Raw genomic sequence first — 26,158 nt, forward strand, 5'->3', positions numbered from 1 at the left:
AAGCAACAAAAATTAACTCTGAAAGACTCAAAATGCTTTTCTTTCTTTCTTTTTTTTTTTTTTTTTTCTTTTCATCTTCTCAACAAACAAACTGATTCAATAATATCAAACTTACTGATTCCATAATTTTGAGACTAGTTTTAATTTTGACCCTACGTAGTAAAAAAGAAAAGTATTCTAAGCCACACAATCCTTCCTAATGCCTTCCATCCCTGGCTTTGGTATCAGTAAGCAGAGCCCTGACACACAGGCGTGGCTTGGTATTAACAAGATTTTGCGGAAGAACCGAGACAGAAACCACTAACGATCCATTGGGTACTCCGGAAAGTGGCAGCAGCTCAACAAGAACGGAAAACTGTGTATATTTAGTGATAAAGATGTTATAAGCCTAAATATCTCAGGATAAAGTGAAATGTTTGTGAACAAGTGAGAAATGATAATAGCTGGTTTACCTCCGGAGATTTGAGGTCTACAACTGAATCTGATGCAGCATTTTTTACTGCAGCAGCCACAACGGCAAAGCATTTGTTGCGGTCCAACAAGGCAAATGCATTAGAGCCATTTGGTTTATCTTTCAAAATCTTCATCTGTGTCTCCTCAATTCCTCTTCTGTTATAACCAACTGCAAACTACAAGGTTCAAATTTAAATTCATGTGAAGAAAGTATTGGCTGCTCATACTTTTATAAAAACCATGGCGTAATAGAACATCTAAACAAATTCCAGGAGCGGATTTCATCTGGCATTATGTATCTCAGCATTTCCAAACACATCTAGCAAAATGGCATCAGCCAGGTAAATACAACATGTTGTGATCACTGAATATCCTGGAAAAAGTGAATATAACCCAAAAAAACATAAATGAATCTAAAAGGTAAAACTGACCACAAACTGCAACTTGCTTTCTCGATACTACTTTATCCTATCTATAATCAAAAACCCTTTTACTTTCTTCCACCCCAGTACAACGTCTAGAAAGATGGAAATAGTCTGAAAGATGACCAAAAAAAGAGTCCAGACCTTAGAATAAGCTAATAATTGCGAAGGATGGCTACTGCCTACTAGTTTCTTTGAATTAAGCTGATAAATAGCCATGTTTCACATTGACTTCTCATGATAATTTGCTGTATAATGAATATGGCAATTGCACTGATAATAGGTTAAACTTTACCTTTGCAGGACGCACAGTTTCGCGCTGTTTATCATTCATGAACTGCAGAACAAGCTTTGACACAACTGTTTGCAGTTCCTTCTCATTCAAACTACAGGTTGCTTGTATAGGAAAAATGCGATGACACCAACTGCCCCAAAGAAATACATTTTTAGCATTATCAAAGGCAACAGGTAAGATCACGACCAACACAAAAATAAAAATCAGAAAATAAGAATTTAATCATATACTAGTTGATCGCTCTAGCAAAAATCTAATCTGGGGCATCAATATAATGAGTACCTAGAAGTACATGAAAATTAAACCTTTGGAATATAAAACGACATTCCTCGTCTTTCTATCAATAGAACTGGATTTTTCAGGCACATATTTGAGGTGAGGTGAGGTGATCCAAAAATGCATCAATGCATTTTTTAAATTAGATTATGAGCAGTTGAGTTATGGGTGCAATATGTACATAAAAGGACTATGTTGGGCATGCCTACTGCACTTTGGTGCTTCCCTGAGCTGAGGCATACACTTGGATGGAAACTACTTGCAATAATAATAAAATTCCATGGAGTTGGTTCGAGTGGGTAAGTCACTTAGCCTTGGTGCCTCATGAAAAATCAAGTGGGTAAGTCACTTAGCCTAAGGTTCGACCCCTCTTGAGTGCAAATAATTCTTTGGGGCCACGCTTACAAGCAAAGCCCGAACTTTACTTGGCCCACGTGGACGGGGCACTTTCAACAGTGTCTTGGGAATCTAGCCACTCATGGTATCCTGGTTATCAAAATAAATAATAATAACTAAAGCAAAAGGTAGTTCTAAGTTCAGTAAAATAAGACCAATTGTGGTCAACATGAGTGAGATAATGCTTAATAAATGAAAAATGCCAAGTTGACCAGCGATTGAGTGAGAAGCCACTAGTGACAAATACTTCTAAGCAATTAGAAGATGAGTTTTTCACCATTTATCTTTGAATTTTACGGGCTATTTTGCAATTTTTTTTATTCTTTGAATTTTCCTAACTTCTAGGCCTATAATATTTCCGAATTCACTATGACTCACACACTTCAATGACTTAAATCCTCACTTCTGAGCATTCTTGCATCAATAGGGAATTAAAAAAAGGTTTCCTCTCCCTTGACAGTTAACGCATTTCCTCATTAGAGTTTCTTTTGATAGGTAGTCAAAGAAGTTTTATAAAAAGTGTAAGTGCCCCCAAGAATACAGGAAGTATACGAAAGGACACAAAAAGTAGGAAAAACATAAATCAACAAGAGAAAGCACCCGGGAAAACCCAACAATACCAGAAACCCCAAACATCCATACACCAAAAAAAAAAAAAAACTAAGTCCACAAAAGGAATCCAACAAACCCACCGATAACCCTCAAAACCTAGAACCCTTAGGGAATACACAACATTACACGATGTGAGCCTTGCCTTTCCCGCGTAGGGAGGAGGAAATAGCATCGCCATAGTTAATGGAACTCTTTAAGTTTAACAGTTCCCTCTTTGGTGCTCTAAGGAGGTAGGAGGATCGTATGGAGTGGGAGTGTGGAAATGTATTCAAACGGGGTGGGAGGGCTTCGCGCATCATGTGCGGTATGATATGGGAGATGGTTCTAAAGTATTATTTTGGCATGGTGTGTGGTGTGGGGGAATGGCCTCTGAAATTTGTATTTCCAGAATTGTTTAATATTGCCTGCAACAAGAATGCATGGGTGGAGTATCTGGAGACCCTGAATGATCTTCTTCAGTGGAATGTCATGTTTATTCGACTTGTGCATGATTGGGAACTTGATGTAGTCTCGAGCTTTTTTGAAGTGTGATATTCCCAAAAAATTAGATATGGAGGTGATGATAAAATTTGTTGGAGTCCGTCCAAAAGGAATACTTTTGAAGTGAAATCTTATTATCATACTCTCTCTACTCCGGCACCGGTGTTTGGTCCTTGGAAGATTATTTGGAAGGTGAAAGCTCCTATGAGAGTGGCTTTTTTTGTGTGGACAATGGCTCTAAGGAAAATACTCACTTTGGATAATTTATAGAAGAGGAATATTATGGTGATGGAGTGATGCTACATGTGTAAACAATGTGGCGAATCAACCGACCATTTGCTCCTGCATTGTGAAGGTGGACATGAGTTATGGAATATGCTCTTCCATCTTTTTGGTGTTAATTGGGTTATGCCGTGAAAGGTGAGTGATTGCTTGGGGAGTTGGAGGGGACAGTTAGGTAATCGGCTTGTGTTGCACATATGGAGGCTGATCCCATTGTGTGTGATGTGGTGTCAAGGAATGCACACAGCTATGAGGATCGTGAGAGTGGCGTGTTCGAGTTGAAAAAGTTGGCACTCAATACTCTGTGTTCATGGAGCATGACTTGGTCTCACTCGCATGTGTCTACATTTTTTGATTTTTTAGAGCTTAGTAATTCTTTTTCTAGTCAATAGGGGTTACTTTATATACTTTTTGTGTACTTGAGTTGCGTCCCTCTACGCGTTTAATAATACATATTACTTATCAAAAAAAAAAAGTTTAACAGTTCCCTCTTACCCTTAGACTTAGGGCAAGCTACTTCAACAACCCAATGATAATCCTGCTCAAAGGCCTCCAAAAGCGCCAAGGAAGTATTCTCGTCCTCTTCACTATCCGTCAACCAATCCAAAGACATGTCACACTTCCTCATTGGAGTTACAATGCCCCACCTTAACTTCTACCATGAAAAACTGAGTTTAAAATGCTATCAGATATAATGGTCAAATAAAAAAGGTAACAAAAAAATTTATAAAATGGACAAAAACATTAGTGAAGAAATTCACTAGAGAACAAATTTTGAATTGCAAACCAAATCTAACTCAATAGGATGGATATATTTCTTTCTTTCTAAGCATGTTTAGGGCTAGCATCAATCTATGTACCAAAATTGTCAATTGACAATTTTAATGTCAGAAGGCAACCCAGACATGCTCTAAATATGACAATCGGTCACTCCCATTTTACACTACTTGTAAGAGCACATATATAGAACCCTCCATTTTAAAAAACCTATTAAATAAAAATTGTCAATATAACTTTACTCTTCTATGTAAAGCATGAATGTTCACCATGAGTGACCTAAAACCAGTATAAAATATTCTTAGTTAAATTGCAAGGATGTTCCACCTTTGTATTCATCAGAAGATGAGGATGAGACAATGAGGTATCTTTAGAAAACATATCAGATTGTTCATCTACCAAGGCTGTCTTATCATGGGTTGCTTAAATCTGTGTTGCCCTAAAAAATTGCTTAATGCTTTTTTTTTTTCCCTTGGACAAATTGCTTAATGCCTAACTTTGCATGAGCATTCTCCCATTTTGAGCCTTTGTTAGCCCCTTTACTTGGGTAACTTGGGTTACCTTAAACACTCGCAAAAGCCCACTCAAAATTATTGACACTTGTAAATGAGCAAGCAACTAAAAATGCCCACACGTTGCTCAATCTTTTTCACCACTCTCCTCTCTCACATCAACAAAACCCCTCTGGAAGCCCTTCTCAATCCCAAATAACACCAATCCACATGTTGACAACCCAATATACTGCGCACCACAGCCCTAGAAACAAACTCCAATTTAGTTTCTTGAAAACAAACAATATCCACCTTCCAAATCCTAAGAAGACTCCATATCCTCAGCCTTTTATCCCCTCTCATTCAGCCCTCTCACATTCTAGGACAGAATCTTAGGCTCCATTAATAACTAGTAGAACCCCTCCACTTGCCTTTACCTCGGCTCGAGTGGCCTCCCTTAAGGTCATAATTGATGGAACAAGCTAATCTCTTTAGTTCACAGCACCCTCTGTTAGCTAGCTTAGAAAGGGAACTAGGAGAACTGGCCGGACCATTTTGGTGTCAACTTGCTTCAATGGTAGCGAACAAAGCCATTAACCTATCCTCAAATCTCTTACAAAACAGCCCCACAATGTGACAAAAGCTTTTCACTTTCTAAACCACCCAATTTGAAGAAACAAATTCAGGCAACACCGGTCCTTCAATTACAGCATGGGAATGGATAGTCAAAGGCTCACTATCCCTAGCCTCTTCGCCTGGGTGAAAAACCAATTTCATAGAAAAATGATCCTCTTCACCACAACAGGAAAACATACTTGTTCCAGCGCGAAATCCTTCCAAGGAGGTTGCCCACACCAAATGAAGATCTGTCTTGCCAGTGCAAGGAGGAGCTCTCTCGATGCATCCACTTTCAGGGGCCATTCACCCACAGCCTTAGCCCCAGAAACCAAAAACGAGAACCTAGTATGATGTCATTGCCGGGAACAACCAACTAATAGAAATAATGTCAGGATGTGCCAATGAGGGTGGGGGAGCAACATCAATATCTTTGAGGTAAGGTCTTTTTTTCGCATGCTTTCTTCTTCGGGGATAGATGTGTTAGCTTCCTATTTCCCGTGGAGGAGTATACGGAAACTAAAAGTTTCATTGAGAGTCAGTTTCTGTGTGGACGGTGACTCTTGGAAAGATTTTGACTTTGGATAATTTACGTAAAAGAAGTATCATTGTGGTAGAATAGTGTTGTATGCATAAGCAGAGTGGCGAGTCTGTTAACCATCTTCTCCTTCATTGTGAACTGGCACGAGCTTTATGGAGTGTGTTATTTTCTCTTTTTGATGTCACATGGGTCATGTCTAGAGGGGTGGCAGATTTGTTAGCTTGTTGGCGCGGTCAGCGAGGTAACAGTTCAGCAAAGGAGGTGTGGCAAATCGCACTACTGTCTAATGTGGAGTATTTGGCAAGAGCGGAATGTAAAATGTTTTGAAGATCAAGAAAGGTCGATGGAAGAGCTCAAAAAGCCGTTAATTCAAACCTTGTTCCATTGGGCTGACGCTTTCAAAGTACCTCAGTTTTCCACCATGTCTCAATTTTTGTCTTTATGTTCCTCTCTTTGCCTTTAGTGACGCTTTTCTTTATATACATCTTATGTACTAGGGCTGTGCCCCTCTACGCTTATATATATATATATAACACAATAGTGTAAGCTAACAAAATTTACAAACCATAAAACTAACAACTAGTTATACTATTCACCATTGGCCCCTTCTATGTGGTTTGTCCAATACCCCATCTCGGCAATTAACTAGAATTTTTTTTTTCTTTTTGTTATCCATGATGGGGTTGAACAAGAGGATATACATTTTGCTCTGGAGTTTCTTGGTTGAAGTCTCCACTAGGATACAACACAGTTTGTCCAACATTGCATATATCTTCCCATATGCCAGCCAAGACTGATCCATGTTTCCTATAGATGAAATCCCTTGGTTTGGAATAATGATAATGGAAAAAAACATATTGAATGATTGACATGAAAGAAATTTCCAGTAAGAATATTGCAGGATCTGTATTTTCGATTATTGTACCAAAACTGACCTAGGACATATGTGCAAACCTGCCGACATATGCTTATATATTGGACCAAGGTTTACAAACTTGCGTTTTTAGGCTTTAAGAGAGTAGATAAGGAGATTATGGCTTTATTTTGACTATTTTTCAATAAAGGATCTTGTCAGGAAAGGCTAAAACACTAACAAATAGATTCAAGATTTTAGGGCTGCTTTTTGATGAGTTATTTAGTGCCTATAAAAGCTAGGGACTACAATTTTATTTATTTATTTTTTTGATAAATAATGTATACTAACAAAATGCGCAGAAGGGTGCAACTCATGTACACAAGAAGTATACAAGAAAACCCTTACTAAGTAAAGAAAGAAGCACAACACTAAAAATTCAGAAAAAGTAGAAACAGGCAAAATATGCCATGTCACTCTCCATGAAAATAAAGTGTAACACCAACTTCTTCAACTCGAGCAAGCGATTCTCACAAGCATCAAAACTTTGTGCATTCTGCTCTTGCCAAAGACACTACATCACACACAATGGAATCATCCTCCATATGTGCAAAGCAAGACCATGACCCAATTGTCCCCCCAACTTCCCAAATAGTCACTCACCCTACACGGCATAACCCAATCAACACCAAAAAGCTGAAGAAATGCGCTCCATATCTCAGTTGCAACCTCACAATGTAGGAATAATTGGTCGATTGACTCTCCACAATGCTTACATATGCAACACCACCCCATCACCATAATATTCCTTTTCCGTAAATTGTCCAATCTTAAGATTTTTCCTAGAGCCGTCGTCCATACAAAGAAAGCCACTCTTGGAGGGGCCTTAACTCCAAGAGTGGACAGTACCCGGTAGAAAGACTTCACTTCAAATGTTTTCCTTTTTGATGGAACCCAACAAATTTTATCCTCACCTCCGTATCTAATGTTTTAGGAATACAACAATTCAAAAAATCGCGAGACCACATCCACTTCCCAATAATGCGCAGGGCAAATAAACAAAACATTTCAATGAATGATACCATTCGGAATATCTATATTCTCCTCCACCCACGCATCCTTTTTTTTACGTTAAGTATATAAGAGAACGCCTAATTAGGAGAAGAAAAAAGAACAACAAATTTAGAATATCTAATCACTAACGGAGCTAACCAAGCCGCTGTCCAAGTGAAAAGAGTAAAGAAGTAGGACATTAGCTCCTCCAAGGATCTCTTAGAGTCCTCAAAGCATCTTGCATTTCTTTCTCTCCATAAGCACCACATGAGGCAAAGAGGAACCCTCTTCCACACAATAGCACTCCGAGAACGACCACCAACAAGCGAACAAATCCGCCACACTACTAGGCATGACCTAAGACTGCCCAAAACAACTCAAGATAGTATGCCATAAAGTACCAGCTATCTCACAGTGAAGAAGTAGATGATCAACAATCTCCCAATCCGCCTTGTATAAGCAACATCTACTGATCACAATAAGATGCCTCTTTCTAAGATTGTCAAAGGTAAGAATCTTCCCTAACATTGTCATCCACCCACGCATCCTTATCACAGACAATATTGTATAACTCTAGACATAGGATCTTCAATGGTAATTCCCCAAACCACACATCATGCTAAATAACACTTCAAAGCCATTTCCTACCTCATAACGCACATGACACGCAAAACCATCCCACCCCCTCATAATACATTTCCACACTCCCACTCCATATGGTCCCCCTACCTCATGGAACACCAGTCACCCCTTTGACTATCATATTTAACTTCCACTTTCTCCACAAAGCATCACGTTCGGTAGCATACCTTCACAACCATTTACCCAACAAAGCACGATTAAACTGAGTCAAATTTCTCACCCATAACCCCCCCTGCATTCATTGGAGTGCATACCTTTGACCACTTCACCAGATGAAACTTAAACTCATCACCAATACCTCCCCACAATAAATCTTTTTGGAATTTTTCTCGTCAATTAGCCACTCCCACTGGAATAGGGAAGAGTGATAGAAATTATGTGGGTAAATTTTGGAGAGTTCTTTTAATCAATGTTAACCTGCCACCCTTTGATAAATACAATTTCTTCCAACCCGCTACTTAATTCTCCATTTTCTCAATAATGTTACTCCAGATATTGGAAGCCTTATAATGAGCACCCAATGGAAGACCCAAGTATGCAATCAGCAACGAAGCCACCCCACACCCAAGAACTCTAGACAGCCCTTCCACATCCCCTACTGGAACAATATCAAACTTTGACATATTTATTTTTAACCCCGATACCGCTTCATAACAAAGCAACAAGCATCTCAAATTGCAAAATTGTTCTACACTAGGTTCACAGAAAATTAACGTGTCATATGCAAATAACAAATGTGATACTATCATTTTCTCTTGATTTTGCGAACCCACTGAAAACCCAAACATAAGCCCTCTCTCCACCGTAGCAATCATCATCCTACTGAAAGCCTCCATCAATACCACATATAATAAAGGAGATAAAGGATCCCCTTGTCGCACTCCCCAATAGCTACTAAAGAACCCCGTAGGCGATCCATTCATAAGAATAGAGAAACAAACTATGGATATGCAATGATTTATCCAACCTCACCATCTTTCCCCAAAGCCACATCTCTCAAGCATATAAATAAGTAACTCCCAATTTGGGTTTGAGAAATCAAGAGGCAATGGTAGTATCACATTTGTTATTTGCAGATGATACAGTAATCTTCTGTGAGCCTAATGTAAAACAATTTTGTAATTTAAGATGTTTGTTGCTTTGTTTTGAAGTGGTTTCGGGGTTGAAGATAAATTTGTCAAAATCTGATGTTGTTCCAGTAGGAGAGGTAGATGATGTGGAAGGGCTGGTTAGAATTCTTGGTTGTGGGGTGACTTCATTGCCAATTAAGTATTTGGGTCTTCCTTTGGGTGCACATTATAAGGCGTCCAACATCTAGTGTAACATTATTGAGAAAATGGAGAATAAATTGGCGGGTTGGAAGAAGTTGTATCTATCAAAGGGAGGCAGGTTAACATTGATCAAAAGCACTCCCTCAAATTTACCCACCTATTTTCTCTCGCTTCCCTATTCCAGTGGAAGTGGCAAATCGAATAGAAAAAATTCAGAGAGATTTCCTATGGGGAGGAATTGGTGATGAATTTAAGTTTCATTTGGTGAATTGGTCGAAGGTTTATACGCCGATGAAGTTAGGGGGTTAGGGGTGCAAAATTTGATTCAATTTAATCGTGCATTGTTGGGTAAGTGGTTGTGGAGGTATGCGACAAAACAAGATGTTTTGTGGAGGAAATTAGTGAAAGTTAAATATGATAGTCAAATGGATGATTGGTGTTCTAAGGAGGTAGGGGGAACTTATGGAGTGGAGAGTGTGGAAATGCATTAGAAGGTCTGCATCATGTGCGGTATGATATAGCAGATGGTTCTAAAGTGTTATTTTGGCATGATGTGTGGTGTGGGGAACGTTCATTAAAGATTTTATTCCCCGAATTGTATAATATTGCATGTAACAAGGATGCATGGGTGGAGGAGAATATGGAGATCCTGAATGATTTTATTCGTTAGAATGTTCTGTTTATTCGCGCTTTGCACGATTGAGAAATTGATGTTGTCTCGCACTTTTTTGAATTGTTGCATTCCAAAAAAATTAGATATGAAGGTAAGGATAAAATTTGTTGGGTTCCTTCAAAAAGGAATATTTTTGAAGTGAAGTCTTACTATTAGATTCTCTCTTCTCCTGCACTGGCGTTTGGTCCTTGGAAGAGTATTTGGAAGGTGAAGGCTCCCCCAAGAGTGGCTTTTTTGTGTGGACAGCGGCTTTTGGAAAAATCCTAACTTTGGATAATCTACTGAAGAGGAATATTATGGTGATGGAGTGGTGTTACATGTGTAAACAATGTGGAGAGTAGTCCATTGACCATTTATTCCTGCATTGTGAGGTTGCAACTGAGCTATGGAACGTGTTTCTTCAACTCTTTGGTGTTGATTGGGTTCTGCTGCTAAAGGGGAGTGATTCCTTGGGGAGTTGGAGGGGACAGTTGGGCAATTGGCTTGCTTTGCACATATGGAGAATGATTACATTGTGTGTGATGTGGTGTCTATGGCGAGAACGGAATGCACAAAGCTTTGAGAATCATGAGAGCAGCGTGCTTGAGTTGAAGAAGTTGGCGTTAAATACTCTGTTTTGTTTTCATGGAGAGTAACTTGGTCTCATTTGATAGCCAAATTTGAGCTAGGGAACTGGGTCTTATTTGCAAGTTGGATTTGGAGAAGGCTTATGATCATGTCAACTGGGACTTTTTATTATACATGTTGGAGAGATGTGGGTTCGGGGAAAGGTGGAGAGGTTGGATTCATCATTGTGTCTCTACTGTCCGATTTTCCGTGCTCATTAATGGAACACCGGCAGATTTTTTTGGTAGTTCTCGGGGAGTGAGACAAGGGGATCATTTGTCCCCTCTTTTATTTGTGTTGGTAATGGAGGCATTTAGTAGGATGATGAAGGCAATGGCGAAGAGAGAGCTTATGGCTGGTTTCTCGGTGGGTTCGTGGCTTGATGAGGTAATGGAAATGTCACACTTACTATTTGTTGATGATATTATTATCTTTTGCGAGCCAAAGGTGGAACAACTTCGGAACTTGAGGTGTATGTTGTGTTTTGAAGCGGTTTCGGGGCTGAAAATAAATTTATCAAAGTCTGTGATTGCTCCTATAAGTGAGGTGGAAGATGTAGAAGGATTGGCAAGTATACTTGGGTGTGAAGTGGATTTGATGCCGTTTATATATTTGAGGCTGCCTTTGGGGGCTCATAATAAGGACCCCTCTATATGGAATAAGGTCATAGAGAAGATGGAGGTGAAGTTAGCAGGGTGGAAGCGTATGTATTTATCCAAGGGGGGGAGACGAACGTTGATCAAGAGTACGCTATCTAGCATACCCACATACTACTTGTCGCTGTTTCAAATTCCAGTGACTGTGGCGAAGCGGATCGAAAAAATACAAAGAGATTTTCTGTGGGGAGGTGATGGTGACGAGTTCAAGTTCCACTGGTAAATTGGTCCAAAATCTGCATGCCTATGGAGGCGGGGGGATTTGGGGTAAAGAATTTGATACAATTTAATTGAGCTTTATTGGGTAAATGGTTGTGGAGATTTGCACATGAAAGAGATTCGTCGTGGAGGAAATTAGTGGAGATTAAATATGAGGTGATGAGGGGCGATTGGTGTTCCAAGGAGGTAGGACGGTCGTATGGGGCGGGACTGTGGAAAAGTATCCGAAGGGGGTGGGATGAGTTTAAGCAACATGTGCGTTTCGAGGTAGGAAACGAGCTCGAGTTTTGTTTTGGCAGGATGTGTAGCGTGGGGAGGTATCACTGCAGAATTTGTTTCCCGCCTTGTTCAATATTGAATGTGGAAAGGAGGCATGGGTAGAGGAGGATATGGAGTTGGTAAATGGTGCTATTTATTGGAATGTAAGGTTTATTCGGCCTGTTCATGATTGGGAACTGGAGGAGGTCTTGAGATTTTTCGAAATGCTGTATTCCCAACAGGTAAGGCATGGTGGGGTAGATAAAATTAGTTGGATTCCCTTGAAGAGGAAAATCATTGAGGTGAAGTCTTTCTACAAGGTGAAGATCAATTCAACCCCGGTGGATGCCCGTGGAAGCTTATTTGGAAGAGTAAAGCTCCTCCGCGAGTGGCTTTTTTCGTATGGACGGCGGTTATGGAAAAAATTTTAACATTGGACAACCTACGAAAGAAGAACATCATTGTGACGAAATAGTGCTGTATATGCAAGAAGAGTGGCGAATCTATTGATCACCTTTTAGTGCATTGTGAAGCTGCTGTAGAGGTATGGAATATGATTCTCCAGCTATTTGGTATAGCGTGGGTGATGCTAGGGAGTTTGAAGGAATGCTTGGGAAGTTGGAGAGGGCAAAGGGGAAAGCGGACGGTCATGCACCTTTGGAGGATTGCCCCTTTGTGTGTAATGAGGTCCTTATGGAGAAAAAGGAATGCGCGGAGCTTCGAGGATCGTGAAATGGAAACTATAGAATTGAAGAAAAGGGTGCTCCAAACACTTTTCTCATGGAGGGTTTTGGGGTATTCTTCGCAAGCTTCAACACTTACGGAATTTATAGATCTCTGTGCGTCCTTTTCAGTTTAAAGCTTGTGTAGTGGGCTCTTTTGTATACTTCGTGTATACATGGGTTGCGCCCCTTGCGCTTTTATTACATTGACTTTTACTTATCAAAAAAAACACTTGGTCTCATTCGTATGTGTATACATTTTCCGAATTCTTAGAGTTATGTACTTCCTTTTCTATTTAGTAGGGGTTCTTTTGTATACATCCTATGTACTTAGGTTGCGCCCCTCGCGCTTTCGATAATCTATATTACTTATAAAAAAAAATAATGATCATATGCCTTCTGCAAATCCAGTTTACAAATGATACCTGGATCCCCAGAACGAATCCTACTATCTAGACATTCATTTGCCATTAAAACATAATCTAGGATTTGTCGACCCTTTATGAAAGCATTCTGAGAATGTGATACAATCTTTCCCAACACTGTTTTCAACCGATTAGCCAGAACCTGCAAAATAATTTTGTACAACCCACCTACTAAACTGATAGGACGAAAGTCCTTAATCTCCATTGCCCCTGCTCTCTTTGGAATAAGCAAAACAAACGTAGCATTAAAACTCTTCTCAAATTTTCCACAAATATGAAACTCCTTAAACGCCATCATAATGTCATCCTTTAACACCACCCAACACTTTTGGAAGAAAGCCATAGAAAATCCATCAGGTCGGGTACCTTGTCTCCCTTTAAATTCCTCACCACCGCCCACACTTCATATTTATATTCCTCAAACTCTCTTTCCATCCACAATCACTCCCCTTCATCAATAGAATTGAATGATTGCTCATCTATCTTTGGTCGCCATTGATGCTCTTCACAATACAATTTCTTATAGAACCCTTTAAATTTCTCACCACCGCCCACACTTCATATTTATATTCCTCAAACTCTCTTTCCATCCACAATCACTCCCCTTCATCAATAGAATTGAATGATTGCTCATCTATCTTTGGTCGCCATTGATGCTCTTCACAATACAATTTCTTATAGAAGTTCACAATGTGATCCTGTATAACTGCCGGCTCATCAGTCATGTTCCCATCCACCACTAAGGATACAATCAAATTATTACGCCTGGGTGAGTTTGCCAAATGATGGAAGAACTTTGTATTGTTGTCACCCTCTTTCAACCACAAAGCCCTTGATTTCTGCCTCCAACTCACTTCTTCAAGGTAAAAGGCTCCTATCCAAGTTTCTAGAGTACTCCCCTCTGCAATTAGATCCATCTCCCCAATACCCTCCTCCATCTCCTTCCACTTCCTAACATGCCCAAATACCTCCCCATTCCATTTTTTCCAGATCTACTTTTAGTGCCTTCAACTTTTGAGCTAACACATAACTCGACTTACACTCAGAGCATCTCCACCAATGCTTGTAAACTAGTTTTTTAGTTAAATTTAGCTATTTTCACTTTTTCTTGCTATAGCAGTGCTTGCAAAATAGAACTTTTCCCTGCTAGTGCTACAATAAACTTTCATATTTGAAAGCTCACTGTAGGCTATAGCACCTGTTAGTAATATAATATGATTTCCAACTCTTCCATTTTCTTATTCTGAAAGTTCTCTGGTTCATCTCCACGAAACACATTCTAGCACCCAAAATTTTTTTCTTACTTCTCTTTCTCTCCCACTTTCTCTTCTTCTCTCTTATCACCGAAAACACATTCTCAGCACCAAAATTTTTTTTTCCTCAAAACCTGTCTCTAAAACATAACGGGTTAACAAAGATGATGGGTTTTAGGAAATTTTGGTTCAAAGGGTTGATCAAGATGATGGGTTTTACGAAATTTTGGTTCAAAAGGTTGAAATCAGATTTCATGGGTTTTACTAGATTTGGGTTTTGAAGCTTTGCTGAATTTTGTTTAATTTTCTGTAGAAATTTGAGAATTTTTTTAGTTAAATTGGCTTGACTGTGAGTGTGTGTGTATATAGATATTGTGGTGAATTGAGGTTTCATGTTGATGTTTTAGGTTTGACGTTGGTTTAATCTGCTTCTGGGTTTGACATTGGTTTTGAATGCTTTTTGTCTAAGTGAATGAGTTAAAACTTCAATGAGTTTTTTTTTTTTTTTTTTGATTTCATGTTTTTTTTTTTATGTCTGAATGAATTAATGAGTTATCTTTCAAAGATAAATATATGAATGCTTCTTTTGTTTCATAGAATTCTTATCTTGCGGTGCTTGTCTTTCTTATTTTTGAATGATCTTTCTTACGTTTGTTTTCCCTTTGACTGAGTGCTGCTGGCAAAAAAAAATAATAAAAAAAAAACTGAGAAATAATATTTAAAAGAAAGTAAAGTGTAAAATAGAAGATCTGTTGGAGTGTGTAGTGAAAAAGCAGTAGCTAAAGTAGTGAGTTGTACTTTTTCACTAGCTAAACTAACAACCATTGCTGGAGAAGCTCTCATAGTTATAAGATCCCCACTTCTTAACCGGCTCCACAAAACCCTATGCATGCAACGACATATTTTCAAATCTAAAAGGCCTACTACCCCGCCTCTCCACTCCACAATCCAACAACAGCGAAAAGTGGTCAAATAGTAATCGAGGAAGCCGTCTTTAAGATACATCAGGAAAATATTCCTCCCACTCTATAGAGAGCAAAAATCTATCAATTCTGGACCATGTACGGCGATTAGACAAAGTGAAACTCCCCCCTACCATCGGAATATCCATAAGATCCTACTCAAAAATAAATTCAGAAAATTCTGCCATTGCTTGTGTATGCCTAGAGTCACCTACTCTTTCACATGGGTACCGAAATTAAAATCCACCCCAAAACAAATAGACCACAGCATCTCCCACAAGGTTATTAAACTAGCCAGCTCATTCCATAGACCCTCTTTCCACATCATCATTTGGCCCAAACACCCGCCAAGGCCCATTCAAACTTTCTGTAACACTTTTAAAGCACAAGCTACCACAAATCTCCCAACACACTCCATCTTCTCAACCACTCTGTATGTCTCACACATATACCTCCTTATGCCCACCAAATGCAGCCAATCAACATGAAAACACCCCCACACACTATGAACCACCTCCCTACTGCTAACCTCCATTTTTGTCTCTTGCGAGCATACAATATCATCCTTTTTTTTCTCTTAACAACCCCCTAATCTTCATTCTTTTCTCGAGCTCATTCATACCTCGCACATTCCATGAAATTATTTTCGGTTTCATAAATAAATTATCTAGGGACAATATAGAAATAAAAGGGTTTAAATTGGGTAAGAGCAAGAGCATGATTTATTGTTCTAAGGACTTGAGAAATATGATTTCAAGGGTTTGTTCTTTTATAACTGTTTTTTTTTTTTTTTTTGATAAGTAAAGATGCATTATCAAAGCGCAGAGGGGCGCAACCCTAGTACACAGGGAGTATACAAGAGAGCGACTAAGAGGGAGAAAAAGAAGAAGAAAACATAAAAAAGAAATCAGGGAAACTAATCACTAAGGGCGCTAGCCAACCAACAGTCCAAGTGAATAGGGTGTACAAAAAAAAGTGTGTAAGATCCTCAATATTCCTAGACGAGTCCTCAAAACACCTAGCATTTCTCTCAATCCAGATGCACCACCACATAAGACAAAAGAGGAACCATCTTCCACACAACAGCACTGCGAGCTTTGCCACCCGCCCACCAAGAATCATACAACCCCCTAACACTGCCAGGCATCACCCAACACAAACCAAACCGAGAGAAAACAGCATTCCACAAGATACGCGCAACCCCACAATGAAGAAAGAGATGGTCAACTGACTCCCCATCCGATTCACACATGCAACAACGATTTATCACAACAATACCTCTCTTCCGAACATTATCCAAGGTTAAAGTCTTCCCAAGCACAGCCGTTCAAGCAAAAAAAGCCACTTTCGAAGGGGCCTTGGTGCGCCATAAACTCTTCCAAGGGAAAGGAGAGGGATCTTTAGAAGCAAGGATCCTGTAAAAAGATCTAACCTCAAAATTACCTTTGCGAGAAGAGATCCACCACATCCGATCATCCCCTACCCCACACATCAAGTGCAAATACAAGAGTGTAAAAAGAGGCCAAGATCTCCACTTCCCAATCATGAACCCTACGGATGAAGGAAACATTCCACTGCACAGAGCCATTTGTACACTCCCTATTATCCGCAATAGGCGCTTCCTTGTTGGTGGCAATATTGAAAAGACCAAGAAAAGCATCCTTGAGAGACATGTCACCACACTAGATATCCTCACAAAACCTGATATTGGACCCAAATCCAGGGACCAATCTAATGTGACAATGAAACGACCTCCACCCCCTACTAATATACTTCCATAATCCCACCCCATGCGAACCCCTGGGAACCCTAGAACGCCAACCACCGCATACCACACCATACTTTGCCACCAAAATCTTTCTCCACCATGCCTCTTTCTCATGAGCAAATCTCCACAACCATTTCCCCAACAAAGCTTTATTCATCATGCGCATATTCCGGATCCCTAAACCTCCCTCAGAAATCGGAGAGCATACCTTATTCCAACTAACCAGATGAAACTTAAACTCATCATTGATCCCACCCCATAAGAAATCACGTTGAATCTTCTTCATACGCTTCGCCACGGAAGCCGGAATAGGTAAAAGAGACAAGAAATAAGTGGGAAGATTGGATAAGGTGCTCTTGATGAGAGTAATCCTCTCCCCCCTTAGACAAATACAAGCGTTTCCAAGGAGCCAACCTTCTAGCATGCTTCTCCAACAAGTCCTCCCAACTGGCCTTGACCTTAAACGGGGCCCCCAAAGGGAGACCCAAGTACTTCAAAGGCAAAGAAGTAGAACCGCAGCCAAGAATACCAGCCAGAGTGCCAGTATTATTCATACTACCAACAAGGACCAACACAGATTTAGCCAGATTCACCTTTAACCCAGAAACGGCTTCAAAGCAAACAAGTAAAGCACCAATGTTTCTAACTTGATTAGGATCTGCCCCACAAAAAACCAAAGTGTCATCAGCAAATAGAAGGTGAGAGACAATAACCCGATTCGACTCTCTTCTTCCCACAGAAAAACCAGAAATGAGACCGCTGTGTATCGAGGCATTGATCATCCTACTAAACGCCTCCATGACTAGAACAAACAAGAAAGGAGAAAGAGGGTCTCCTTGCCTCACTCCCCTTGAACTACCAAAGAATCCGAAAGAAGATCCATTGATCAAAACCGAAGCTCTTTTTTTTTTTTTTTATAACTGTTAGAAGAATGTATTAGGGTTTAAGGGTATTTTAGTCTTTGTCATAATTATTTTAGCTTATAAAATAATATGTTTGAGGTTGGCTACGTAACACAATATATACAAGCCTCCTCTTCTTCTCTAATTTTTTCCATGCAACCCTATTGACATGGTATCAAAGCCTAGGATTTATACCATTGCTTGATAGTGATATTTATCTCCGTTCATTTTTTTTTTTTCCTTTTATCTTTCCTTTCTCTCTCACCCCATTCCTCCTACTACTGATCGAAGGAGTTTTTGGGCTTTCATGCCCATGGAAGGAGATGGCACCGAGTTCACCGTCGTCAATGGAGTGATCTCGCCATCATCCCCATGGTAGGATCTGGATTCGTGATTGTTGGCAAACTTGGTTTAACCAGCGGAATTGCACTCGTGACTGCTGGGGTTTTAAGTACACGTCATCATCGTTGGTGGTTGGTTGGTGTAGTAGGTCAGTTTGGTCTGTGGCGACTGATATGCTTTGTGGTGGCCGGAGACGGGGTTTGTGATCCATGGCAAATCTATTCGTCAAAGTCGGAGCAGTCTGGGTGTCGCCGGCAACCTTCCAATGACTTTGTGGAGAAGACGATGGGTGTTTGGTTACTGGTGTACGCTGTTCTCTATTCGAGATAAGGATATCCCAACTTGAAATCGGGATAAGGCTATCTGTGGTTTGGGTTAGACCGGTTCTTCCCAGGTCAGTACAATTCACCACGTTTCAGTCCATTTTGCAGCCAGTTCAGGCCATTTTCCATCTGGTTCAGCCCTGTTCCGGTCATTCCACTTCCAGTTTAGGCCATTTTGCAGCCGGTTCAGGCCATTTTGGAGTCGGTTCAGCCCTATTCCGACCATTTCACTTCCTGTTCAGCCCAGTTCAGGCTCTTTTGCAACCGGTTCAGGTTAGTTTTTTGACTTTTTCTTTCAGTTCTGCCTTGGTTTGAGTTTTATAGGGCTGGTGTTGCTTCGATTTGAGGCTGTTTTATGATTTTTTGCCTCTGTCTACGTTGTATTTCGTTCTTTGGTGGGATCTTGTAGTTTGTTTTTGGTATTGATCAGCACTATCGCCACATTATGGCTCCTAACCAGATTTAATTACTTCTGCTTCAATGGGTCCTACTCCTATGACACGTGAAACTAAATGGAAAAAATTATAGTTATTGGTCACGATCTGTGGAAGTATACTTGAGAGGGAAAGGTCTATATTCTCATTTGCAATCAGGGAAACTCCCGGCAAATCCAGAAAATAGCTCCACGAGCCTTTCGGACCAGGCCAACAAACAAATTATATCTCTTATGTTGAATAGTATTGAACCTCACATTGGATCCTCGTGTCTCTATCTTCCTACTACTAAAGCAATTTGGGATCATCTTGAGCATATGTATTATGGTACTGGGAAGCATCACTTGGATTTATGAGATGCGTAAACAATACTTTGCTTGAGCAAGGTACCCAAACTATCGATGAGTACTACAATCAGGTTATGGCCATTTGTCAGGCAAGAGACATGTATCAACTGCTCTCTACTGACTTGAAGAAAATGGAAAAGCAACGTCAAGATGTGGATGTGGTTTGGTTCCTTCTCAGCTTGAAACCTGAGTATGAGTCTGTTCGTGTGCAGATTTTGGGTGGTTCCGACCTCCCATTGCTCTCTGAGGTTTTCTCTCGGCTTAGCATGCAACTATTACTGATCATGATTCTCTGTTGAGCATAGAACGTCATGGTGATCATGCTGCTTTTATGGTGGATCATGCTGCTTTTATTGCTGTCCGTGGTAGTTATGGCACTTCCCGTGGGGGACATGGCGGTCGTGGTGGTCGTGGTTTTCGTGGTGGACGCAATTATTGGGGTGGTGGTCACTTTAGAGGTCGTGGGCCTTGCAAATGCACTCATTGTGGTCGTACTAATCATTCTGTGGATTTTTGTTGCGATTGACATGACACACCATCTGGGTTTGCCAATCAAGTTACTTCTCACAATGATTCTCCAGCCCCATCTAGACCACTTGTTAGCTAGAGCTCACATTTCGAGAATGATCTGATCTCCATTCCGAAAGATGAGTATGGTAAGTTCTTAGCCCATAAGCGGGTTTCTACCTCTTCCACTGCTACTCTTGCTCAGTCAAGTACTAAATCTCACTGTCTTTTATCCTCCACTAGCGACCCGTGGGTTTTCGATTCTGGCGCCAATGACCATATGACTGGTTCGTCTACTTCCCTCTCTAATTATCATCATGTTGCTACCCCTAAAAGTGTCATCCTAGCTAATGGTTCCCTCTCCAAAGTGGTCGGCTTAGGCACTACCCATCTGAGTCCTGATATTGAGTTGTTGTCTGTTCTACATGTTCCTGGTTTTCCTTTTAATTTGTTATCTATTAGTAAAATTACAAAAGCCCTTAATTGTTTCGTAAGTTTTTACCCTTCTTTGTGTATTTGTCAGGATCTCAAGATGAGAAGGATGATTGGTATGGGGCATGAAGTCGATGGATTATATTATCTGGATCTAGCACCTACACCTCCCTCTCGTGCTTTGCAGTAGTCAGCCTCCACTCTTCAGTGGCATTGTCGCCTTGGTCATCCTTCCCTCTCTACATTGAAGCATCAAGTCCCGAGTCTTCGTCATCAATTGTCTGTGTCTTGCGAAGCTTGTCAGCTTAGTGAGCCTCATCGTGCCTCATTTCCATCACGAGTTGTTCCTAGAGTTTCTAGTCCTTTTGAGTTGGTTCATTCTAATGTATGGGGTCCCATTACTACAGTGTCCAATAAATTCCCCTATTTTGTTACTTTTGTGGATATTTTTCCCGTATAACATGATTATTTTTAATGAAAAATCATTCCGAGTTATTTTCTATTTTCCAAATGTTTTGCATTATGATTAGGACTCAATTTGCTCAGAAAATTCATATCTTGCGTTCGGATAATGCTAAAGAATATACGTCTCATTCTTTTGCCTCTTATTTGTCTGATAAAGGCATTATCCATCAAACCTCATGTGCTCACTCCACAACAAAATGGTGTGGCTGAATGCAAAAATCGTCATTTATTGGATGTCGCACATTGTCTCTTGTCTCATATGCATGTTCCCAAACATTTATGGACTAAGGTTGTTCTCACTGCTTGTTATTTAGTGCCCTCCTTGGTCTTAGAAGGGGCCTCTCCTCATTCTCTTTTATATCCTTCTTCATCCCCGTTCTCCTTGCCACTGAAGGTTTTTGGGTGTGTTTGCTATATTCATAATTTGGGCCCTGGTTTTGATAAGCTTGACCCTCGTGCTACTAAATGTGTCTTTCTTGGGTATTCCACAACCCAGAAGGGCTACCGCTGCTATAGTCAGGCCCTTCGATGCTACTTCACGTGCGCTGATGTTACCTTTGATGAGTCTCACCCCTATTTTCCTGCTATTACTTCTTTGAGCGACTCTTCCCTTGCACCTGATGCCGCGTCTCTTCCACTGCCTATCCCCCTTCCCTTGCTTCCCCACTCACATGCTCCACTCCAGGTTTATCAGCATCAACCTCGACCATCTGCTCATGCTCCACCACCATCATCCTTATCGTCTACAGATCCGGTGCTCCCACCTCCATCCGACCACTTGCCTATTGCAATATGGAAAGGTAAACGTTGTTGCACTACCCAACATCCTATCAGTCAATTTGTATCCACTAGTTCTTTATCTCCTTCATTGTCTTGTTTTGTTTCCCATCTCTCTAGTATTTCCATTCCAAAGACAGTGCAGGCTGCATTATCTAACTTTAGTCGGAGACAAGCTATGGAATTGAAAATGAAGGCCTTGCATCATAATGGAACGTGGGAGCTGGTTCCCTTACCACCTAATAAGAAGACTGTAGGTTGCAAATGGGTCTACACAGTTAAATTTCATCCTGATGGGTCGGCTAAACGGTTGAAAGCTCGGCTGGTTGCTAAGGGTTATACACAGACATATGGTATTGATTACGATGACACTTTTTCTCCAGTACCTAAAATTTCTTCTGTTCGTGTTCTTATTTCCTTGGCTACTAATCTTGATTGGCCATTGTTTCAATTGGATGTCAAAAATGTCTTCTTACATGGCGACTTGTGTGAGGAAGTTTATATGGAGCAACCACCTGGGTTTCTGGCTTAGGGGGAGTCTCAGGGCTGTGTTTGCAAATTAAGAAAGGCATTGTATGGTCTCAAGCAATCACCGCAAGCTTGGTTTGGAAAGTTCTCTGAAGCGGTATTGAAGTTTGGTCTTCAGAGATGTCAGACGGATCATTCAATATTTCACTTGTGGTATATGTAGATGATATCGTTATTACTGGAGATGATTCACAAGGCATTGCCCGATTAAAGCAATTTCTACAAGAACAATTTCATAAAAAGGATTTGGGCAAACTTCGATATTTTCTAGGTATTGAAGTTGCTAGATCTCGAACAGGTATCAACTTATCTCAGAGAAAGTATGCACTTGATTTATTAGAAGAAATAGGTCTTTTGGGCTCTCGACCTGTTGATGTTCCAATGGATCCAAATAAGAAATTACTGAAGGATGAAGGTGAATTATTTGAAGATCCTGGCAGGTACCGTCGTCTAGTTGGGAAGTTGAACTATCTTACTATCACCAGGACGGATATTTCATATGCAGTTAGTGTTGTCAGTCAGTTCTTAGAGGCTCCTCAGGTTTCACATTGGGAAGCTGTTACTCGCATTATTCAGTATTTGAAGAGACAACCTGGTCTAAGGATATTGTATAGATCGAATGGACATCTTAGGGTCGAAGGTTTTACTCATGCAGATTGGGCAGGTTCTCCTTCAAATAGACGGTCTATTACAGGATATTGCACATTCTTTGGCGTTAATCTTGTAACTTGGACGAGTAAGAAATAGACAGTGGTGGCAAGATCTAGTGCTGAAGCAGAGTACAGGGCAATGGTTCATACAGCTACTGAATTGACATGGTTACAACACTTTCTTCAGGAGATTGGTTTCTCAGCTCCTACTCATATCTCGTTATCTTCTGATAACCAGGTTGCTATACATATTGCATCTAACCCAGTGTTTCATGAGAGGACTAAACATATTGAGGTCGATTGTCATTATGTCCAAGACAAAATACTCAATGGAGATATATCTACAACATTCGTGAAGTCTGGAGACCAGTTAGCTGATATGTTTACAAAATCTGTGTAGATTAGGATGGAGCGACGGTTTTCGGTGGGAGCTAAAACCTTCTTCTCGACGAAGGCTTCGAAGCTTCGTTTGGAGGAAAGAAGGAAGGGTTTTGTAGGGCTTATTCTGGTGGGTCAGCGAAGTGCTTCCTGGTTGGCAGCTACAGTAGAAGAGGCATCTCAGTCTCAGGTGAAAGAAGATTTCATCAAAAAATTTAGCGAGGAAGGGAAGTCTTTGTCGATGAGCGGGGGTAGTAACAAAGCTGGGACATTCCTGGAGGTGGTTGCCTATTTGGAGGACGAACGGAAAGGTATCCTCTAGATCCTAGAGGCCCGTTCTGGGCAGGGATGGCGGAGGTTCGTGGTTGAGCTGCGTTCGTTGCTGGCTGTGCAGGTGAGTTCTCCAGGGTGTTCGAATTCTGTGAGTTCCTCTCCAGGGATAAAAGATGGACGGTCTTTCGCCGAAGCGTTGCGCTCTTCTTCCTGCGAGGTGGCGGACATTGTTGGGGCTCAGCTTCGTTCGTTGCAAGAGATTGACTTGTTCCCGGTGGCGAGCTGTTTCGAGATGGGGAACGCTGGAGTGGAAATGCGATTCGCGATGGATTGTTACGAAATGGAGAAAGCTCATCCCTTGATTGAGCAAAGCTTCTCGTCTCCGGTGGCGGAGGCAGCTAAGCGTAGAAGGAACAAGTCGATGAGGCGATTAGGGTTTTTTTGCGATAAGTTGGACCGGATCCTTCACGGGCTGGGTGAGAAGCCCAAAGGTAAGCGGATTAGGGTTGGTTTTTTGGGTTATGATGGGCATAATTCCGGGTCGGCTGTGGTTCAAATTCCCGTTTGCGGCCCCATTTTGGATCCCGATTCGCTGGAATTGTCGGAGCTTCTTGACGATGCCGATAAGTTCAGCGATGGGTTTTTGTTGCACTCGGATAAGCCTTCGCAGGAGTGTCCTAGGTTTGCTGAGAATGTTCAAATTGGGGATTTTGGACGGAAAACTTCCCCGGCAACTCCTGTGGCAGTTTATGTTTCTCCGGCGAGGCTTTGGCGCAGTTTGAGGGATGACACTACTGCTCCTACGATGGTGGCTACTGTTTCTTCGGTGGCTTCTGTTTCGCCTGTGAATCAATTCTCTTTTCCTCCGGCGATTCCTGCGGTTGTTTCTACTTTTCCGGCGAGGCTTCAGTGCAGGATGAGGGATGAGGCTTCTGTTCCTCCGGTGGTGGCTACTGTTCCTCCGGTGATGGTATTGTTCCTCTGGTTTTCTCTTTTCCTCCTGCACCTGCCAAAGTTTTGATAGATAAACAGTCTACTTTTGGGTATACACGGAGAGCGAAGGATAAGGAAGCTAAACAGCTACATAAGAAAAAGATGCTGCTGGGGGTGAAGTGCGTGACGAAGTTTGCGATGAAATCTTGTGATGGGAATGAGGAAAGTCTTTTGATCGCCATCGATGAGGAGGGAGCTCAAAGTCTTAAGGTCATGGGAAAAAGGGAGCTCAAGAATTTGAAATGCTCCGATAACTTTGAGGCTAGGGGCGGTGGCTCTAGTAGGGTTAGGGATGTGGGGTGATTATGTGAGTCGTTGGGTTCTGTGGGTTAGCCTTTGTGTAGGGTGTTTCTTGTGTAGGGTGTTTTGATTTCGGGGGTTCTTGGGTGGATCATTTTGGGTTCCATGTGGGTGCTCTTTGGGAGCTTAGGGTTTTTATTGGGTGTTTAGACGCACTCTTTTTATACTCCCTATATAATCGTGTTGCGCCCTTTTGGGTTTTTGATATATACAAATTTACCTATCAAAAAAAAAAAAAGAGTTTATTTGTTCCAAGCTGGGTCTACATGATATATATGCTCCAGCTTGAGAGGGAGTGTTAGAAGAATGTATTAGGGTTTGAGGGTATTTTAGTCTTTGTCATTTCGGCTTATATAATAATATGTTTGAGGTTGGCTACGTAACACAATATATACAAGCCTCCTCTTCTTCTCTAACTTTTTCCATGCAAACCTATTGACAATAACAAAAGGCAAAGCAAATGCAACAAAAGAATAGAGATAAAGGGAAAACGAGGAGGGGGGCAGCATATCTAAAGACTTGACTCTGCCTTACTAAAAGAATAAAGACTTTTTTTTGATAAGTAATGTTTATATATCAAAAGCGCAGAGGGGCGCAACCCTAGTACACAGGGGGTATACAAGGGAAACGACTAGCCAGAAGAAGAGAAAAGAACAAGGAAATCAAGATAGCTAATAACTATAAGAGCGAGCCAAGCAGCTGTCCAAGTGTAAAGCGTATGGAAAAAGAAGGCCGTGAGTTCCTCCAATGATCTCACAGAATCCTCAAAGCATCTCTCGTTCCTTTCTAACCAAAGGCACCACATAATGCATAGAGTGACCATTTTCCAAACAACAACACTCCTAGAGCGACCTCGCTCCCACCAACAAGCAAACAAGCCCGCCACCTTGCTAGGCATGACCCAAGACAACCCAAAACGATTGAAGATGGCCTGCCATAAAGAACGAGCAATCTCACAGTGAAGGAAAAGATGATCAATAGTCTCCCCATCAATTTTGCACAAGCAACATCTATTGATCACGATAATATTCTTTTTTCTGAGATTATCAATTGTGAGGACCTTCCCTAACACCGCCGTCCAAGTAAAGAAAGCCACTCTCGAAGGTGCCTTGGTGCGCCATATGCTCTTCCAAGGAAAATGACTCGCTTCTTTGCTTACCAGGATATTGTAGAATGATCTAACATCGAACTTCCCTTTTCTCGAAGGGATCCACCAAATTTTGTCCACCCTCCCCTATTCCACTTGTGAGAATCTAACGTAGTATAGAACAAGGCAAACACTTCCAATTCCCAATCATGGATCGATCGAAGGAAGCTAACATGCCATTGACGAGTTCCACCCATAAACTCCAAATTATCGGCAATGGATGCATCTTTTGCATTAGCTATGTTATATAGGCCTGGATAAGCTTCCTTAAGAATCATTTCCCCGCACCAAACATCATCCCAAAATCTGATTTGAATCCGTCTCCTGGGTCGAATTTAATATATTTAGAAAACACTCGC

The 26,158-nt window shown here is 41.0% G+C and overlaps 1 protein-coding gene across 1 annotated transcript in view; it reads right to left on the reverse strand.

The window, feature by feature from the left end:
- Positions 1 to 152: 152 nt before the first annotated feature.
- Positions 153 to 26,158, reverse strand: part of LOC132177347 (uncharacterized) — a 31,503-nt gene continuing 5,497 nt past the window's right edge. Inside the window, exons 5-7 of the mRNA XM_059589617.1 lie at positions 1,171 to 1,300; positions 453 to 629; positions 153 to 355 (exon numbers count right to left, since the gene is read on the reverse strand). Coding sequence (XP_059445600.1) covers positions 197 to 355; positions 453 to 629; positions 1,171 to 1,300 — 466 coding nt within the window. The 3' untranslated portion in view covers positions 153 to 196. The remainder of the gene's footprint in view (positions 356 to 452; positions 630 to 1,170; positions 1,301 to 26,158) is intronic.

Source organism: Corylus avellana, chromosome ca4, assembly GCF_901000735.1.
Source record: "Corylus avellana chromosome ca4, CavTom2PMs-1.0".
Classification (NCBI taxonomy): domain Eukaryota; kingdom Viridiplantae; phylum Streptophyta; class Magnoliopsida; order Fagales; family Betulaceae; genus Corylus; species Corylus avellana.